At 41.7% G+C, this 16,951-nt stretch overlaps 2 protein-coding genes and 1 pseudogene across 5 annotated transcripts; all 3 read right to left on the reverse strand.

Annotated features, from left to right (window-relative positions):
• Positions 1-1,133: 1,133 nt before the first annotated feature.
• LOC120286122 (DNA-(apurinic or apyrimidinic site) endonuclease, chloroplastic-like) lies at positions 1,134-2,199 on the reverse strand. Its single transcript, XM_039315302.1, has 2 exons — positions 1,779-2,199; positions 1,134-1,591 (listed from the first exon to the last, which is right to left on the reverse strand). The coding sequence occupies exons 1-2, from the start codon at positions 1,981-1,983 to the stop codon at positions 1,470-1,472; spliced, it is 327 nt and encodes a 108-aa protein (XP_039171236.1). The 5' UTR covers positions 1,984-2,199; the 3' UTR covers positions 1,134-1,469.
• An 83-nt stretch (positions 2,200-2,282) lies between these two features.
• On the reverse strand, positions 2,283-4,485 carry LOC120286452 (DNA-(apurinic or apyrimidinic site) endonuclease, chloroplastic-like). 4 transcript variants are annotated; one of them, XR_005551757.1, is made up of 4 exons: positions 3,547-3,681; positions 2,678-2,815; positions 2,552-2,598; positions 2,283-2,361 (listed from the first exon to the last, which is right to left on the reverse strand). XR_005551757.1 is itself a non-coding variant. In XM_039314604.1 (4 exons), the coding sequence occupies exons 1-4, from the start codon at positions 4,447-4,449 to the stop codon at positions 2,346-2,348; spliced, it is 309 nt and encodes a 102-aa protein (XP_039170538.1). In that variant the 5' UTR covers positions 4,450-4,485; the 3' UTR covers positions 2,283-2,345. The 4 variants fall into 4 exon arrangements, 2 of the variants coding, with proteins under 2 accessions (XP_039170538.1, XP_039170537.1); XR_005551758.1 differs by having other exon boundaries at positions 3,615-3,661; XM_039314604.1 differs by lacking the exon at positions 3,547-3,681 and adding an exon at positions 4,342-4,485.
• A 4,860-nt stretch (positions 4,486-9,345) lies between these two features.
• On the reverse strand, positions 9,346-14,845 carry LOC108954087 (annotated as a pseudogene).
• Positions 14,846-16,951: the final 2,106 nt, after the last annotated feature.

A 16,951-nucleotide genomic window follows, 5' to 3' on the forward strand; every position in this document is an offset into this window, starting at 1 on the left:
TTTGACTGGGGGCACTGATAGATTTTAGCTAAAAAATTGAAGGTAGTCCGATCAAATTCCCATCACACGCGTGTAAACTACTCAAGATCAAGACTATTGTCATGAACTAGGCATATGAAGTCACCAGTTTGTCCAGGTAGTCGAGTTTCTTTGTTGGTTCACGATCTTTAGTAATTCTAACTGTCGGCAATAAGTAATTCTAATTCCACCAAACATCGCTCAAAGTTCGATGAGTATGTATAAGACGTTGTTCACAGAATTTGGAATGATGTAATTAAGTTTACATGTTGACATCCCAATGTTTGATTTGGTGTGAGGAACAGGCGTGCCAATTAAACGCACGAGTTAGATTCATTTCTTGATGTTACTGTTCCCTTTGAGCTTCAGCCTCTGTCTTCTCACTTGGTTTATGAAGTCAGTGGGCATGATAAGTTCATGTTATGAGCATGAATAACTAAGAAAGAAGCAATAATAAGCAGTTCAGGATTTATGAAGAAGCAATTGCAGTTCATTGATATAGATAAAAGTTTAAAGATGGCAAAAACATGTCGATAGACGATGATAATAATTAGCAGTTCAGGCTTTATCCTGGCCTTTGTGAAGTTTGCTGGGACTTCCTGGTATAAACAACATAACAATTCCAAGCAAATTTCCTTATCATGCAAAGAAAATTCCAGGAGCCTTCGTAGTTGTCAAGGAATCAAGCAAACAGTAATACACTTGAGCAGCTGGAGGATTCCATAATATAATGAAACTTGCTAATTACATTTGTCTAAAACATTGCCGACATTTTCACACCTAATTATGTGAACATCATCATCTTCAGGTCTACCACGTTCATGTACAAAATTCAAGAGCCAAAAATGACATTGCTGATACGTGCTCCTTTGAGGTTCTCTAACAACAAGACGCAAGCAAGGATCCATGATAAGTCATTGTACGCCCAGCCTTACTCCTTAAAAGACTGAGCAGCAGACGGTTGTAGACAACTGTCTTTCCAGACTAACTTTTAAATTAAAAAAAAAACATCCACCAGATAATCAGATTGAATTGCGAACCAGAACGGTTGTACCTACAACTTGCACTTAGCATTTCAGCATTTTTCCCCTTGCCGGCTTCGGCATCAGAATGTATGTTCAAAAACTTGCACAGATTTTTTCGAAAGTGATTTCAATGTTCCATCATAACTCTTCCTCCAAAAGATGCCTTGTAAAATAATCTAGAAAAACCCAGATCACTCCACAGGGCCCAGACAAAATAAATACAGTCAGCCCCTTCATCTCTTCCTTCTTTTCTTTGCCCCCTTTTGCTAAGCAAATTTCATCAAAAAAACTTTCCCTTGCTAGTGGCTTCAACATGAATGACAATGACAATAAAAGCTCAATACTTTTCAGCAAACAGCATCTAGGATGATGCTGCCGGACTACCTTCGCAGTCCATTCACCAAGATCCCAAAAGAGATGACAGAACTAAAGCTGGAGAATCAGGCCAATAGGACTATGATCACTATCGGTGATATCAGGAAGGATGTACGAGTCATGAACTTTGTCTGCTATAGATTCTGAAACAAGAAAATAATCGAGCCGCGACCCTGTAGATTGCAAGAGGATAGTTAACAGGTGATAATACCTATTTCCACATGCTTCATCTGATAAGACAACGATATGCATAATGACTCAACAAAAAACAAAAGCTTGTCATTGCTCATATTATCACCATTACAGGAGAGAAGTGTAACATTAGATATATAATGTTCCATCAAGTAGATCTATGTATACCTTTATTTGTCTTCCTCCCACCATGCTGATAACCCCAATAAGTATAACCAACAGCAAGAGGATACTGTCTTCTAAAGGTATCAACAAAGCCCCTCGACAGGAAGTTGGTCTCAAAAGATTCCCTTTCTTTAATTGTAAATCCAGCACTTCTTTTATTTCCCTGGAGTCTCATGACAATCAGATTAATGACGGAAATAAGAAACATTAGACGTATTAAGAACTTCTGTTTCGGGATGCCAAACAGCCTAAATTGTGTTTTTTATCAACCCCCCAACACAAAACCCCAAACACTCCCCCAACAAAAACCCAAAACAAAATTCAGTTGTATGGAGGAAAAGCCTGATTACAGTCCTCTGTTTTGGGGTTTTTCCCCTCTTTTAAGTGGGGTGGGGGGCATATGGTGTGGCCAGGACATTGTCCTGTGACAATTAAAAGCTCATGCAAATTATTAATGCACCTAGTCAATCAAAGGCAGAAAAGGCACATTGATTGTTTCCCTTACCACAGGATCATAAATGTCTATTTCCTGATGGGCACAATTCAGATCGCCAGTCAAAATCACAGGCTTCAACTTTTCAAGTTCCTGTATTGCCAACAGCAAGCACAAACTTGAGTAAGAGATGAAACAATATTGCAACAGAATAAAAATAGTAGTCTATCGGAAAACCTTCATAGGTTGTAGATTAATCCATGATATGGTGAATAATGACTCCTGAACAAAAGTCTAAATAGCTTTATCAAAAAACAAAAGGGCTACATAGTGCTGAACATACTTTATGTAGTTACCAAGAGATGGATCCCACTGTGAAATCCTATACATCTGACATAAATAAGCAACAGAATTAATGAATCATACTTGAAAGTGTGTAACAGAGTAAACCAATGAAATAGATTGATACCAGTCTTCTCAGGCCATCACCAGAATTAGGAACGTAACCGCTCAAGAGATAGAATGAATCAAACTCTGCAGTGACAAGCTGTCCCTCATAATCATGATCTGATATGCCCAAGCCATATGTAACTGAAAGGGGCTTTATCTGCACAAAAAAAAAAATACTAGTAATAACCTCAAAAATAATAATCCAAAAAAGGCAAATGTAGGAGAAAACCAGAAGGCACGGTATCCACCTTACACAAATTAATATAGAGAGAAGGTAGTACTTTTGCGTTTCTGACATACAAAGTGCAACTCATGCCGATTTTATTATTCATCCAACATCACTTGAGATGCTAATTATATCTCATAAGCAACTTAACGATCATTGGTTGTGATCTTTACTTAAGATGAAGCATTTCATTCGAATATACACAAAAGCAAATGGACTAACCCTACTACAAGCATATTATTATATCAATTAACTAGATTAAAACATCAGAATATCTATACAGACTCCGACATTCTTGGTCAAAATATGACAATTCATAGGGGTCAAATGCACTCGCGGTAACAAATCGGAATGCCTACGAACTGCAACAGTAGGTAGGGAGCTAGTCCTTCAACCCCGGTCATTCCGTGTACTCTTCCCACATGCTTTACAATAACAATTTACAAGCCTCAGATGCAACCATAGAAATACAAAAAAGGACTTACAGGTTTCATTATCATTTTGAGAAAAAGCGTGATGCAAAAAATTTCATTTTCATAAACAAATTGCTCTTTGTTGAAGGCAAATTCTCAAGATCTCATGGTTTTCCATCAGTAATATTCACTTCTTGCTCAATAATCTCCCTTGCAAGCATCAAATAGAAAAACTTGATTTTTGCTTACTGTAAAGGTTGCACAGGAAACGCTATAACGACTATCACACGCTTGCAACTAAAACAATTCATCCCCACCTCAATGTAGCTCTCAATTCGTGAAATGTCATTGCCTCAATTTTGGCGGGTCATTATTAGGCAACACGACTTCACAATGCTTGCACCAGAATTTTTCTGCAGAAAAAATGAATGCTGAATGGTCAAGTCCCCAAAACACGAGGTGGAACGATAGGTTTGATTAAAAGACAATACTTTGACATGACTTTTGGTAGAACTAGGAACTGGAGCCACCAATCCTTTCGATTTCTTCCCTTTCTTGTCCTCAGAAGTCGCCGCCGACTCAGGTGTCGACGAATTCGACACGCCCCTTTTGGACAACATTTCGCTCGCTCCGAGCAAGACGATAGAACGACCAACCCCGGAATCTGGAGCAACCAAGAAGCTACAACATGCGAAAAAGTCAGCAACTTTTAAGGAACCAAAGCAACGCTTAGCATCACGAGCGAAACCCGGGATTCAAATCGCCGTCGCATTGTCGCTTAGCGGTCGCTTTTCTTGAAGGACCGATCGAAGTGAAAAAGGGTAGTCATATGGAAAGAAAGACCATAAAATTCACATATGTTGGTTCACGCAAAAATGAGAGGTACCGGACGAACCTCAAAGAAGGGGTGGCGAAACCCTTGAACCCTAGTCGAAATGCTTGCCTCATGGATGAAAGAATGCACGGAGAGACAACCTCGAGAGAGAGAGAGAGGCGTACGGGTGTTGCTGAGCAAGGAAGAAGAGACGCAGCACGAGGGCATACCCGAGACCTCACCGAACCGCGAGGGAAGAACCGCCAAAAGCGTGGAGGTCGTGGGAGAGGCGAGCGAAATCGGCCGTTGAGCGTCGGGGTAGAGTGCAGAGAGGGCATCAAGCGTCGGAGAAGGGAGAAAATATTAGGTTCGCTTCCTGGTTCGTGGCTGCTCGTGGTGGTTCGCCAATCGGAAAGGGGAGGGTGGAGAGAGAGGGGAGTTCGTCGGACGGGGACAGCACCCGGTCGACGGAGGGGAGCCTGGCGCTGCTCGGGTACGAGACCGAGGCCTTCTCCCTCCTGCCGAAGGCCGACGACTTCGCGGCGGAGGCTGGCGGTGTCTTCGGCCTAAGGGAGGGGGAGGACGAGTAGATGCCAGAGACGGAGGACGCCATCGGCGGCGGCGATGGCGGCTCGGAGTTGGAGTTGATGACGAGTTCGCGAGGGGAGGCAATCGGACGGAGGCCCGGAAGTTGCCCTAGAGACCAAGGCGAGCACAAACCTTACGCTCAATCTCGGCATTGGAAACAATCGGAGCGAAGGGGTCGGGAACCGGCTATGATTGGCGGGGCTCTTGGAGGAGGCGACGGACCGGCGAGGCTTTTTGGGGAGGCGGAGGGGGTGGGATACGCTGAGAAGGAAACGGAGGAAGTGCAGCTCGTCCGCGAGGAGAGAGAGCCCAGAAAATATTCAAGTGAGGAGAGAAATTTTAAGTGGGAGTGTTGCGCATTTATTATCCATTCACCCGTGCTTTCTTACGCCAACGAGCCGAGCCGAGCCATCAGCCGAGAGTTATTTGGGAGAGAGAGAGAGAGAGAGGAGAGGACGCTGCGTCGAGGAGCAAGAGAAAAGTGAAGAGGGACACCAAGTGGGGCCCACCCCTCCACATGGCACCTCGTGAGTGGCCGGGGACCACGCTGACGTGAAGGTCCCGGACCACCCAATATTTTCTCCTCCCTGCTCTTCTCTGCCGTCTCTTTTTGCTTTTTATCTTCTGCTGCTGTGCTGCTTTTTTCTTTTCCTAGGTCTCCGCGTGCGAGATGGCGGGGAAGGAGACAAACTGGCGCGGGCCGGGCTGAAGGGAAAAAGGCCGGGCCTAACGCAGGGAGAAAGAGAGGCGGGCGGTGGTCCGGGCCAAGGCCGGATCGGCCGACCCGACCCCCTAAGCGTTTTTTTTTTTTTCTATTTTCTCTTTTTTTTGTTGTTGTTTTGTTTTTTTTTTTTTTGTTTAAAAATAGGTGTCAACAAGATAGATTATGTTTTTTTTTTTAAAATGTGGAAATAAAACAAATTTTAAAAAATTGGTCCAACCCGAGGGGTGGCCCACCTTTGGACAGGCGACATCCACGTCAACAATTTCCGATCTAAATTAGTCAAATGAACTGAATTGGTGTAAATGTAAAAGGCTTATAACTAAATTGATCTAATTAAAATGTTTATAATTGAATTTGTGTCAATATAATAGGTTTATAATTTTTTTTTTTGGTATTTTCTTGAATTACAACACATGTATCATACATGCTTCGATTTGGTGGGAAAATCTAACGTCTCATAGAACTCCCGAAGGAAAGCAGTGAATCGTAACATTCGATAAAATGAAGATGCTAAAAAAGAAGCATTTTCCAGAAACTTATCAGCAAGATGCCTTCGATAAATTCCACAATACAAAGCAAGAGGAGTTGTCCGGAGAAGAATACACCCCCAAATTCTAGCATCTCATGCTGCGATGCGATGTGGTGGAGTTAGAGGAGCAAACTATAGCTCCGTATTTTGGCGGTCTTCATTTGAAAATTGCCGATGTTGTCCGATTACAACCTCACGATTACAACTCATCGGACTTTTAATTAGGTCTTCAAATTATCGATGAAGGTGCAAAAGCAACTCAAGGAGAAGAGAGTTTGAGTCAGAAGCCATCAACCAAAGAGGGATCCTCTAATCTTGGGAGTTCGACTTTAAAACCTTTGTCGCGATCGAAGGAAGCCGTTGAACAAAGGAGGAGCATATAAAACCAATTAGCCAAATGAAGCTAACAATAAACCAAGAAAATTGGAAATGTCATGGATTTGGTCGCATTGCCTCGAGTTTCCTAATAGAAAGATCATTTCTCTTTTACACGATGAGCAACGGGGAGTCGCAACACGACCCTTTGCTCAAGAAGATTGAACGAGCTGCGAAGAAATCGTTTACAGAGATCAAAGAAGCTCTCGTCATTCGAAGGAGCTTGCATGCTGCTCATCTTGAGGATGATGATTGGCTTTGCAACGACAAACTTCATACAAGACTGTACTTCTCATTTTAAAGTACGTGATGTCATTATCGATAGTGGATGTTGTGAGAACGTTGCGTGGATCACCATGGGAGACAAGGTGCATATCAAGGCAGAGAATCATCCAGATCTTTACAAGCCTTCTTGGCTCAAGAAAGAGAGTGAGATAAAAGTAAATAACCGGTTCTTGATTTCAGTCACTATTGGCAAAAGTCATAAAGATGAGATTGTGTGTGATGTATAACACCTGTCCCTTTGTCAAAGACCGCGTCAAGATTACAGTGGGCCCTCGCAAGACGGAGAGAGTTTCCGAGCCTACTCATGGGAAAGGAACAAATCATCTTTCCAAGTCTAACTTTTCCTAAGCATCGGAGGATGCTTGTGAGGCTTACGCTCTTGTTATAGTGGAAGAAAATGAAGCAAAAGAGGAGATCCCAACCATGTTGCAGCGGTTGCTTGAGGATTTCTGTGAAGTCATGCCAGTGAAATTCCATCCAACCTTCCTCCTATGAGAGAGATTCAACATTATATCGATTTTGTGCTCGGTGCTTCTGTTCAATCGATTGAGCTCTGAGAAGCATAAAGAACTTCAAAGGCAAGTTGATAAACTCTTAGCCAAGGGAGCAATACAAGAAAGCTCGAGTCCTTTTGCTGTTCCGGCACTCCTAGTTCCAAGAAAAATGGCTCTTGGCAAATGTGCATTAATCGGCGAACAACATAACCATCAAGTTTTTTCCTTTTCCTTGCCTTGGTATTGCTTGATCAACTTCACGGTAGGGGTGTCAACGGTTCGGTTCGGTTCGGTTTTTTTGAAAAACCGAACCGAACCGAACCGTTAGAAAATCTTCCGAACTGAACCGAAACCGAACCGAACCGAAATTTCGGTTTGGTTCGGTTCGGTTTTTCGGTTTTCAACTTTTGGTTTTCGGTTTTCTCTTTGTATCTCTCTTTCTGTATATCTCTCTTTGTATCTCTCTCTCTGTCCTAGGATCAAACCATTCGAAGAAGGGAAGAGAAGACTCAAACCCAGATGACGACTCGAGCTGAAGACGTCTCCCTCCCTCACCCCACACGAGCTCGAGGCAGAATCATGGTTGAACCAGACAGGCAGAATTCACTACTCCACAAGCCCTAGACGAACAGACCCGAACCCAATTCTGAACTGACGATTCACCGCACGAATCGCATGATAAACCTGAGGAACTCGTACCGAAACACCAAATCAACACTAGCATGCGGTTCGGCTAACAGGGACCGCAACCTACAGGGCACGACTCACCTGAATTCATTAGCAATTTGGGACTGCCCCCACGAAGTCGCGCACAATCGAGGGCAGGTTCACGAGGTCGATCAAGTTGGCCAGCTTCTTTGGGTTGTCGGCCACGGCCTTCTTCATCTTTGCAACAACATTTTCCCCCTTCCTCTGCGACGGCGTTCCTTCAGAGCAAAGCCTGTTTCCGTCGATGGTGGGGAGGAGGACGTCAAGGGGAGCAAGACATGCTCAGGCACATCCCTCAATCGGTTGCCGTCCGTGTCGCCGTCGCCGTCCTTGCCGCCATCACTGTCCCTGTTGCCGTCGCAGTCACAGTCGCCGTTGCACCGAGAGGAGACGAGAGAGAATTAGAAATAGGGTTTGCCCTTGCCGGTTTGGTTAATGGTTTTATTTTATTGGTTCTTCGGTTCGGTTCGGTTCGGTTCGGTTAACCGATAAAAACCGAACCGATAAAAAAGATTTCGGTTTTTAATGAGAACCGAACCGAAAAAAACCGAATTTTTCGGTTCGGTTCGGTTCGGTTTTCGGTTCGGTTCCTGACACCCCTACTTCACGGAGCTTGTGTGTTTTATCAAGATCAATTTTGGAAGCAGCTATCGTCAAATCCAGATGAAAGTAGGAGATGAAAGGATGACAGCTTTCAAAACTAAGAATGGTCTTCTTAAATGCATGGTGATGCCCTTGAACGTTTCTAATGCTTCTAGTACTTTTATGCGTCTTATGATCCTGTTTCTAAACCTTTCATTGGCTAGTTTGTCCTGTATACTTTTGATGACATCGTGATCTATAGCATAGCAAGGCACAAGTGGAGCTTTTGGAACATCAAATTCTTCACGTGCTACGGGAACAACCTTGTATGCCAACCTGAAGAAGTGTCACTTCTGCACAAGTAGCCTGGTTTTCTTAGGCTATATTGTCTCCAAGGATGGTGTTAGAGTAGAACTTAGCAAGATGGAGGCAATAGAAAGCTGGCCAATTCCTAACACGCTGAATGAGATAAAAGCTCAAGAATGTTTTTGGCCTTTTTTATTTTTCAAATATCGTCCGAATGTTATATTACACAAATATAAAGGCCAGTTACTCTACTTGGACGTAGCATCTGAATTTTGAGCACACAGAACAAGCAACTAAACATACATTAAAAAAAAAGACAAGGAAACACAAAACAGGAAAAAACGAATAATAGTACAAGGGCCAACATAGCCATGAAGTCTCATCTTCCACTTTCAATTTCGAAGGGCACTTGGTTACTTATGCACTTGGTTACTATGCATTTTCTGATGCCATCACATTTGCTTGATCTCTCACCAAGCAAATGCTCAGCTTCTTCGAGATCACAGCTCTGATTCACCCATGAATGCCTGTCCATCACCCTCATCAGTCCCTCCAATTCCATCGCCACTTCCTTCATGGTCAGCCGATCTTCGCCTTTCACCCTCAGGCATCGGTTTGCCAGCATTGAAACTTCCGTAATCTCTTATGGGTTCCCCTCGTTCAGCACCCTCGGGTCAATGATTTCGAACAGCCTCTCGCCCTTTATTGCAGAAGAAAAAAACAAGGACAAGTTCCTCTCATTCTCGGCCCGCTCGAAGGACAAGGCCCTCAGTCTAGTCAGTAACTCAGCCAACACAACCCCGAAGCTATAGACATCGCTCTTCTCAGTCATCTGTGTTGGATTATAATGTCTCTGTTTTCTGCTGTTTTCAGTTTTCTTTTTACTCTGTTTTACTTTGTTTTTTTATTAAAAAACAGCCAAGTTCATTTAGTTACATATTTAGTGTTTTTGCTATTTTCTAGGAAGTTAATAGCACGTTTGTGTGCAGTTATGTGTTGCACGTACGTGAGCAGTTTTTGTTTTGTATTTAGTGGTTGTACTCGACAGTTTTTTTCTTAAGCACAAGACGTATGAAGTGCTCTGTTTTTTCTTTTCTTTTCTCTCTCTCAAAAACAGAAAATTTTCTGTTTTGATTGTTGTTTTTATGAGTTTTAACATTGGTATTAGAGCATTTGTGGGATCTTAAGGGACTGTGAAGTGAGGGTAATTGAGTGAAGTTTGCTTCCGATTTGCAAAGAAAAAGCTGATGGAGGCAGGATCGAGTGGATTCTTTGCAATGGCAACTCCAGTCTTTACTGGGGAAAATTATCAGGCTTGGGCTGTCAAGATGACGGCATTCTTGGAGGGTCATGATTTGTGGGAAGCTGTGGAGGATGATTATGAGGTTGCTCCACTTCCAGACAATCCGACCTTGAATCAGATAAAGTACCATAAAGAGAGAATCACAAGGAAGGCCAAGGCAAAGTCATGCCTGTACGCTGTTTCACCCACTATCTTCACAAGGATCATGAGATGTGATTCTGCAAAGGCAATATGGGATTTCTTGAAGGATGAATACGAGGGAGATGAGAAGATAAGAGGCATGAAGGTGCTGAATCTCCTGAGGGAGTTTGAGAGGCAGCATATGAAAGATTCAGAGTCAGTGAATGAGTACTCTGATAGGTTGGTTGGGATAGCTGAAAAAATCAAAGTTTTAGGGACTGACTTGAAGGATGAAAGGCTTGTTCGGAAGATCCCCAGTGTCTCTTCCGGAGAAGTTTGAAGCCACCATAGCGTCTCTGGAAAATACAAGAGACTTACCTGATATAAAGCTTGCAGAATTGTTAAATGCTCTGCAGGCACAGGAGCACAGAAGACTGATGAGAAGAGAAGAGTTTGTAGAGGGTGTGCTGCAAGCTAGAGTGAAATCAAATGATGGAGGTAAAGGGAAGAAGTGGATTAAGTCTAGAGAAAATGTTGGTGACTCCAAGTTTGTAGCAAAAGAAGGAAATTCTGGTGGGTCTAGCAAATGGAAGATGAACAAAAAGCCTTGTCAATACTGTGATGGAACTAATCATAAGTTTTTTAGATGTTGGAGAAAGCCTGATGCTAGATGCAGAAGATGTCACAAGTTGGGTCACATGGAAGCCATCTGCAAAGAAAAAAATTACCAGCAAGGTGAAAAGCCCGGTAGCAATGAATGAACGAGGAAGAGCACTTGTTTGTAGCTTCTTTTTCTGAATCTTTTGTTGGGAATGATGCATGGCTGGTGGATAGTGGCTGTACCAATCATATAACTGGCAATTCGAAGCTGTTTAGGAGTCTAGATAGGTCAGTCAGGTCCAGAGTCAGAATTGGCAACGGACAGTATATCAAAGTGCAAGGGAAGGGTACAGTGGCTATTGAAGGAAATCAGGAGGTGAAGCTGATCAGTGATGTTCTCTTTGTGCCAAATATTGACCATAATCTGTTAAGTGTTGGTCAATTAGTTGAGAAGGGCTATAAAGTGAAGTTCGAAGGGAATGAATGTCTTATTAATAATGCGAGATAGCAAAGAAGTGCTAAGAATTCCAATGAGGACAAGAGTTTCATGTTCAAGCCACAAGAGATGCAACAAATGGCTTTAAAGTGCAAAGAAGAAAATGCGAGATATGGCATAAAAGACTTGGGCATGTTCACGGGGGAAGAGCATGTCGTTTATGCAGAGAAATAGCTTGCGGATGACTTGCCAAGTTTGGAGGAGGAATTTCCATAGTGCAGAACTTGTCTTCTTGGCAAGCAAGCCATATTTCCTTTCAAAGGAGGAGGTGGAGAGCATGTGAGAAGCTGCAATTGGTCCACAGATCTATGCGGACCTATGTCCGAGTCTTCTCTCAATGGTAGCAGGTATTTCATTACCTTCACTAATGATATGACTAGGATGAGTTGGATTTATTTTCTACAAGCCAAGTCTGAAGTTGCTGATGTGTTTGTGAAGTTTAAAGCCTTAGTTGAGAATCAAAGTGGGAAGAAAATTAAAATGCTCAGGTCTGATAATGGTTCTGAGTATACTGCTCACAAGTTTAAGTTGAATTGTGAGCAAGCGGGGAATTGTGCAGCAGTTCATCGCTCCTATTCATCTCAACAGAATGGGGTCGGTGAGAGGAAAAACAGAAGTATTATGGAGATGGCCAAATGTATGATGCGGGAGAAGATGTTGCCTAAGAAGTTATAGGCTGAAGCAATCTAATACTGCAGTGTTCTTGTAGAAACAGTTGCCCACAAAGGCCTTAGAGAGGTCAACACATTTTGAAGTCTGGTATGGTGTTAAACCTTCTGTGAAAAATTTGAAGGTTTTGGGTGTTTGTGTTACACTCATGTTCCCGAGGTCAAGAGGGACAAGCTGGATAAGAAGGCGAGCTTGGAATCTTCATTGGGTACAGTCTCCAATCAAAAGCTTACAGAATTTTTCACCCTATGACGAGAAGGAGGCGTAAGCGAGATGTTGTTTTTCTAGAGGAAGATGAGTGGAATTGGATGGAAGGAAAGAGTGCGGAAAAAGCAGAATGTTCGAAAAACAACCTGCAACAGATGTAGAGGTTGATGAAGTTATAGATGGATTGGAAGATAGTGTGGATGATTTACCAGTGAGAGGCACAAGGTCACTTGCTGAAATCTATGAAAGAAGCAATGTGGCAATGCTCGAACCATCTAACTTTGTGGAAGCTAAGGAGGATCGAGAGGTGGATTGCGGCAATGCGGGAGGAGATTTCAATGATCCGGAAAACCACACATGGGAGCTTGTTGACAGACCATCTGATAAGAATGTGATTGGGGTTAAGTGGGTGTTTAGAACAAAACTTAATCCTGATGGTTCTGTTAATAAATACAAAGCTAGACTGGTGGTGAAAGGCTATGCACAAATATAGGGAGTAGACTATTCTGAAACATTTGCTCCTGTTGCACGACTTGATACAATAAGGTTACTTGTTAGTTATTGCGGCGAGAGAAGGGGTGGCCTATATTTCGGTTAGATGTCAAGTCTGCATTTCTGAATGGAGAGCTTGAGGAGGAGATTTTGTTGAATAACCTGAAGGTTTTAGTATCAAAGGGCAAGAAGAGAGTGTATACGGGTTGAAGAAAGCTCTATATGGATTGAAGCGAGGCTCAAGAGCTTGGTATGGGAAGATAGATCGATATTTGCAGGATTTTGGCTTCGTAAAAGCTTAAGTGAGTTCACTCTTTATGTCAAGAAGGTGAATCACAGTGTTATAATTCTGTCACTTTATGTAGATGATCTATTAGTGACGGGAATGATATGGAATTGATAGAGAAGGTGAATCAAGATCTATTTGTAGTTTTTGAGATGTCGACTTGGGAAAGATGGCTTATTTTTGGGTTTGGAAGTCAAAACAGGGCTTCATATGAGATCTTCATCTGTCAAAAAAAATACATGAAGGAAATTCTAAAGAAGTTTCAGATGGAAGATTGTCGAAGTGTAAGCACTCCTATGGCTGCTAAAGAGAAGCTGCAGAAGAATGATGGAACAGATGCAGTAGATGCTTCTATGTATAGAAGTCTAATTGGGTGTCTCATGTATCTTACAGCAACCAGACTAGATATTCTATTTGCTGTGAGTGTTTTATCCAGGTTTATGAGTAGTCCTAGTCAGTGACATTTGATTGCAGCAAAAGGGTATTGAGATATCTCAAAGGAACATTGTTCTTTGGTGTGAAGTTTAAGAAATGTCAGAAATTGCAAGGATTTTCTTATAGTGACTAGGCTGGTTCAGTGGATGACATGAAAAGTACGTCTGGATATTGTTTCAGTTTTGGTTCTGCTTGTTTCTCTTGGTGTTCCAAAAAGCAAGAGATTGTAGCTCAGTCCAGTGCAGAGGCTGAGTTTATAGCAGCTACTGCAGCTGCAAATCAAGCTTTGTGGCTGAAAAAGATAATGAAGGATCTGTGGTTGAATTCTAGTGATTGCATTGAAGTTAATGTGGATAATCAGGCGGCGTTAGCAATATCTCATAATCCAGTTTTCCATGGCAAAACCAAGCATTTCAAAGTCAAATTTTTCTTTTTGCGTGAGGTGCAACAAAATGGTGAAGTTAAGTTGGTCTATTGCAGATCTGAAGATCAGCTTGCAGATATGTTCACAAAACCAGTTCAAGCTAGAAGATTTGAAGTATTAAGAAAGAAAATTGGAGTATGCAGCAGCAAGCGATCCAAGGAGGAGTTTGTTGGATTATAATGTCTCTGTTTTCTGCTGTTTTCAGTTTTCTTTTTACTCTGTTTTACTCTGTTTTTTTATTAAAAAACAGCCAAGTTCATTTAGTTACGTATTTAGTGTTTTTGCTATTTTCTAGGAAGTTAATAGCACGTTTGTGTGCAGTTATGTGTTGTACGTACGTGAGCAGTTTTTGTTTTGTATTTAGTGGTTGTACTCGACAGTTTTTTTCTTAAGCACAAGACGTATGAAGTGCTCTGTTTTTTTTTTTTTTTTATTATCTTTTCTCTCTCAAAAACAGAAAATTTTCTGTTTTGATTGTTGTTTTTATGAGTTTTAACAATCTGGCTCGAGTGGAGGTACTCGGGATCCAAGTACCCGAGCGTGCCTTGAACCAGCGTGGTCAGCTGTGTCCGATCGAGGGGGACTAGCCTGGAGGCTCCGAAATCGGCGACCTTTGCAGTGTAGTTTTCATCCACAATATGTTTGTGCTCTTCATGTCTCTGTGCAAAATCCAAGCAGATGCATCGGAGTGCAAGTACGAGAGCGTGCCTGCAGTCTCCTCCGCAATGCACATACGAGCCCTCCAGGATGATGTGGACTCGTGGCCGCACTTATGTATGTTGTTGGCAAGGGTGCTATTGTTCACAAACTCATAGACTAATAACGGGACCTCCGTCTCGAAGCAACAACCGATTAGCTTAACCACATTGCGGTGATTAATTTGGGAGAGGATGATCAGCTCGTTGATGAATTCTTCAACATGACTTCGGTCCAAAATCTTGGCCTTCTTGATGGCGACAACTGTATTGTCTGGTAAGATCCCTCGATAGGATTCGGCTTTCATGGTAGTGGTCCGTGGCCTTCTTGAGCTCTTCGTCGGTAAATATTCTCGCCGCTTCAACAGAACCTTCGTGCTCAGAAAGAAGTCTCTGCAACATAAGGCGGCCCCCATTTTCTAGGAAGAACAACTCTCTCCGTCTGCTGATTTTTCTCTCTCTCAACCCCCAATATAACCAGGAAACGCCCAAAAGAACCAGCAGGAAGCTTATGCTCACACCTAGGAAAAGACATTACATTCGGTGTACAAACAAATCAGTCGTCCATCACCCTAGATAAGGTTCACACACCCACGAATTGAAAATGAAAAAAAAAAAAAAAAAAAAAAAGAGAGAGAATCGAAATATGCTTAACTCTTTCTTTTTCATTGCTCAAACAATCTTGTATTAATTTACTTCTCTGTCCTATTTTCTTTTCTCCTCCATCAACTTGAAGCTTTTTCATTAAGACAAACCTTGATAATAGCAAAATAAACCTAAATATATAATTATGCTGAGAGTATCTTATGATAACAGGAACGATTCAATGCTTGATTCTTTTTCAACAACAGAAGAGCAAGTGGTTGATTTTGTTAATATTGAATTGAATAACTTGAGATGATGATACATGTATATAATCTCAATTTAATTCACGGACACAATTAATTCAACGAGAAAGATTTACATCCGAAAAATCTCAATAACTAATAGCAGAAGATGGAACAATGACATAATAACAACATTTAAAGAATGTGAATAAATTACAAGATAAAATAAGCTTTTATATAATGAAAAAGTTTGAGCAATGTGTACGACTTACTGACCTAGCATGATGTCGTTCGAGGGAAACCTCTTTTCATGGATGATAGGAGTACAACCCATGCCATTGTTTCTTCCATCTCATTGGGATCCCTCTGGACATGAACAATTACACGTTCCTGGCAAGTTCATACAATCTCCAACGCAAGGTTGTGAAATCACGCATTCATTGATATCTGGAGGAACATATTCCAAATAGAAGAAGTAATCCGACACCATTTCAATTGGAAGAAACTTGAAAAAGTAAATAGAATTCCATGATTTGTCAACACTTTCAATCTTTGAGAGGACATATCGAGTTGATTTGCTTTTCCTAAGATCGTGATACCTCACCACACTTTTTAAGTGATAGGTCATTATCTCAAGAGCCTAAGCTTAACCAAGCACTTGATCTTTGTTTAGAATAGAAGATTTAAGAATTATCCAACAAAATTGTGCCATTACTAACTGGAATAACATATCGCATAGAAAAAATTCAAAAATAATTGTCTATAAATACAGAATAATGCTGGTGTATTACTATCGGTACATGAAATTGATTTACAAGCTAATTTGACAGATTCATATTGAGGGTTCGGTATGGTCCATTTATTTATAAACTCAATTGCAGTCGACCGCTTCAGTTTGTAAAACAATTGTACGGACAAAATTTAAGAGAGAAGAATGTCTAGCTATATCTGGAATGATTGCTGTGAAAATTTACAGATTATTGCTAAAGCGCTTCATAGGTCATAGTAAATTTCAAGCAATGAAAATTCGTGCATCCGAAAGGAAAAAAAATTATGATTGTGTTTAACAGCCTAGATTGTTATGATTTTTAAGATTATAAATGTTACGTGATTACTGGGAGAATCGTTTGAAACATGTACCATTCATCAAGTCAAAATTTGGTCCTCTGACTTGAAGTTTCTACGAATTTCTTTCTCTGGGTTATTTATGCAATTGGATCCATTTAACATGGCCGCCCTTATGGAAATAATGATCCACGATTCTAAACAGGAGCACTCGTTCGGATGTGAGGTGGGTCTAATGAAAAGACTGGAAAAGGTACCTTGACAACCATTTTGGAGATAGGGGCTCCATTGAAAACCCTCGAAGCAGTGGCACTGGTAGCCCTTTCCATCCTCAGCTCTGTACAAATGGAGTTCTCTTGGCACATGTAGGTCGTTGTATTCTTCTTTGCATCATCGCATGTTTGATATGGAATTAACCAATCGACAACTATAGGGACCATATCAAATGGCAGCTCGTGCAGATTGTCCTTAGAGAAGCTAAAGAAGCCGTCTTCGGCAACGAAAGCGTATCCGCATGGATTGAATTCCCAGATGCCGACATGATTGTTATAGCTAGTGGCAGAGATGTTGTATCGGTAGGCGTCTCGAGGTATGCTAGTCTCGCAGCAACCAATGCCTGAGCACGACCCA

This window comes from Eucalyptus grandis, chromosome 6, assembly GCF_016545825.1.
Source record: "Eucalyptus grandis isolate ANBG69807.140 chromosome 6, ASM1654582v1, whole genome shotgun sequence".
In the NCBI taxonomy this organism is placed as follows: Eukaryota; Viridiplantae; Streptophyta; class Magnoliopsida; order Myrtales; family Myrtaceae; genus Eucalyptus; species Eucalyptus grandis.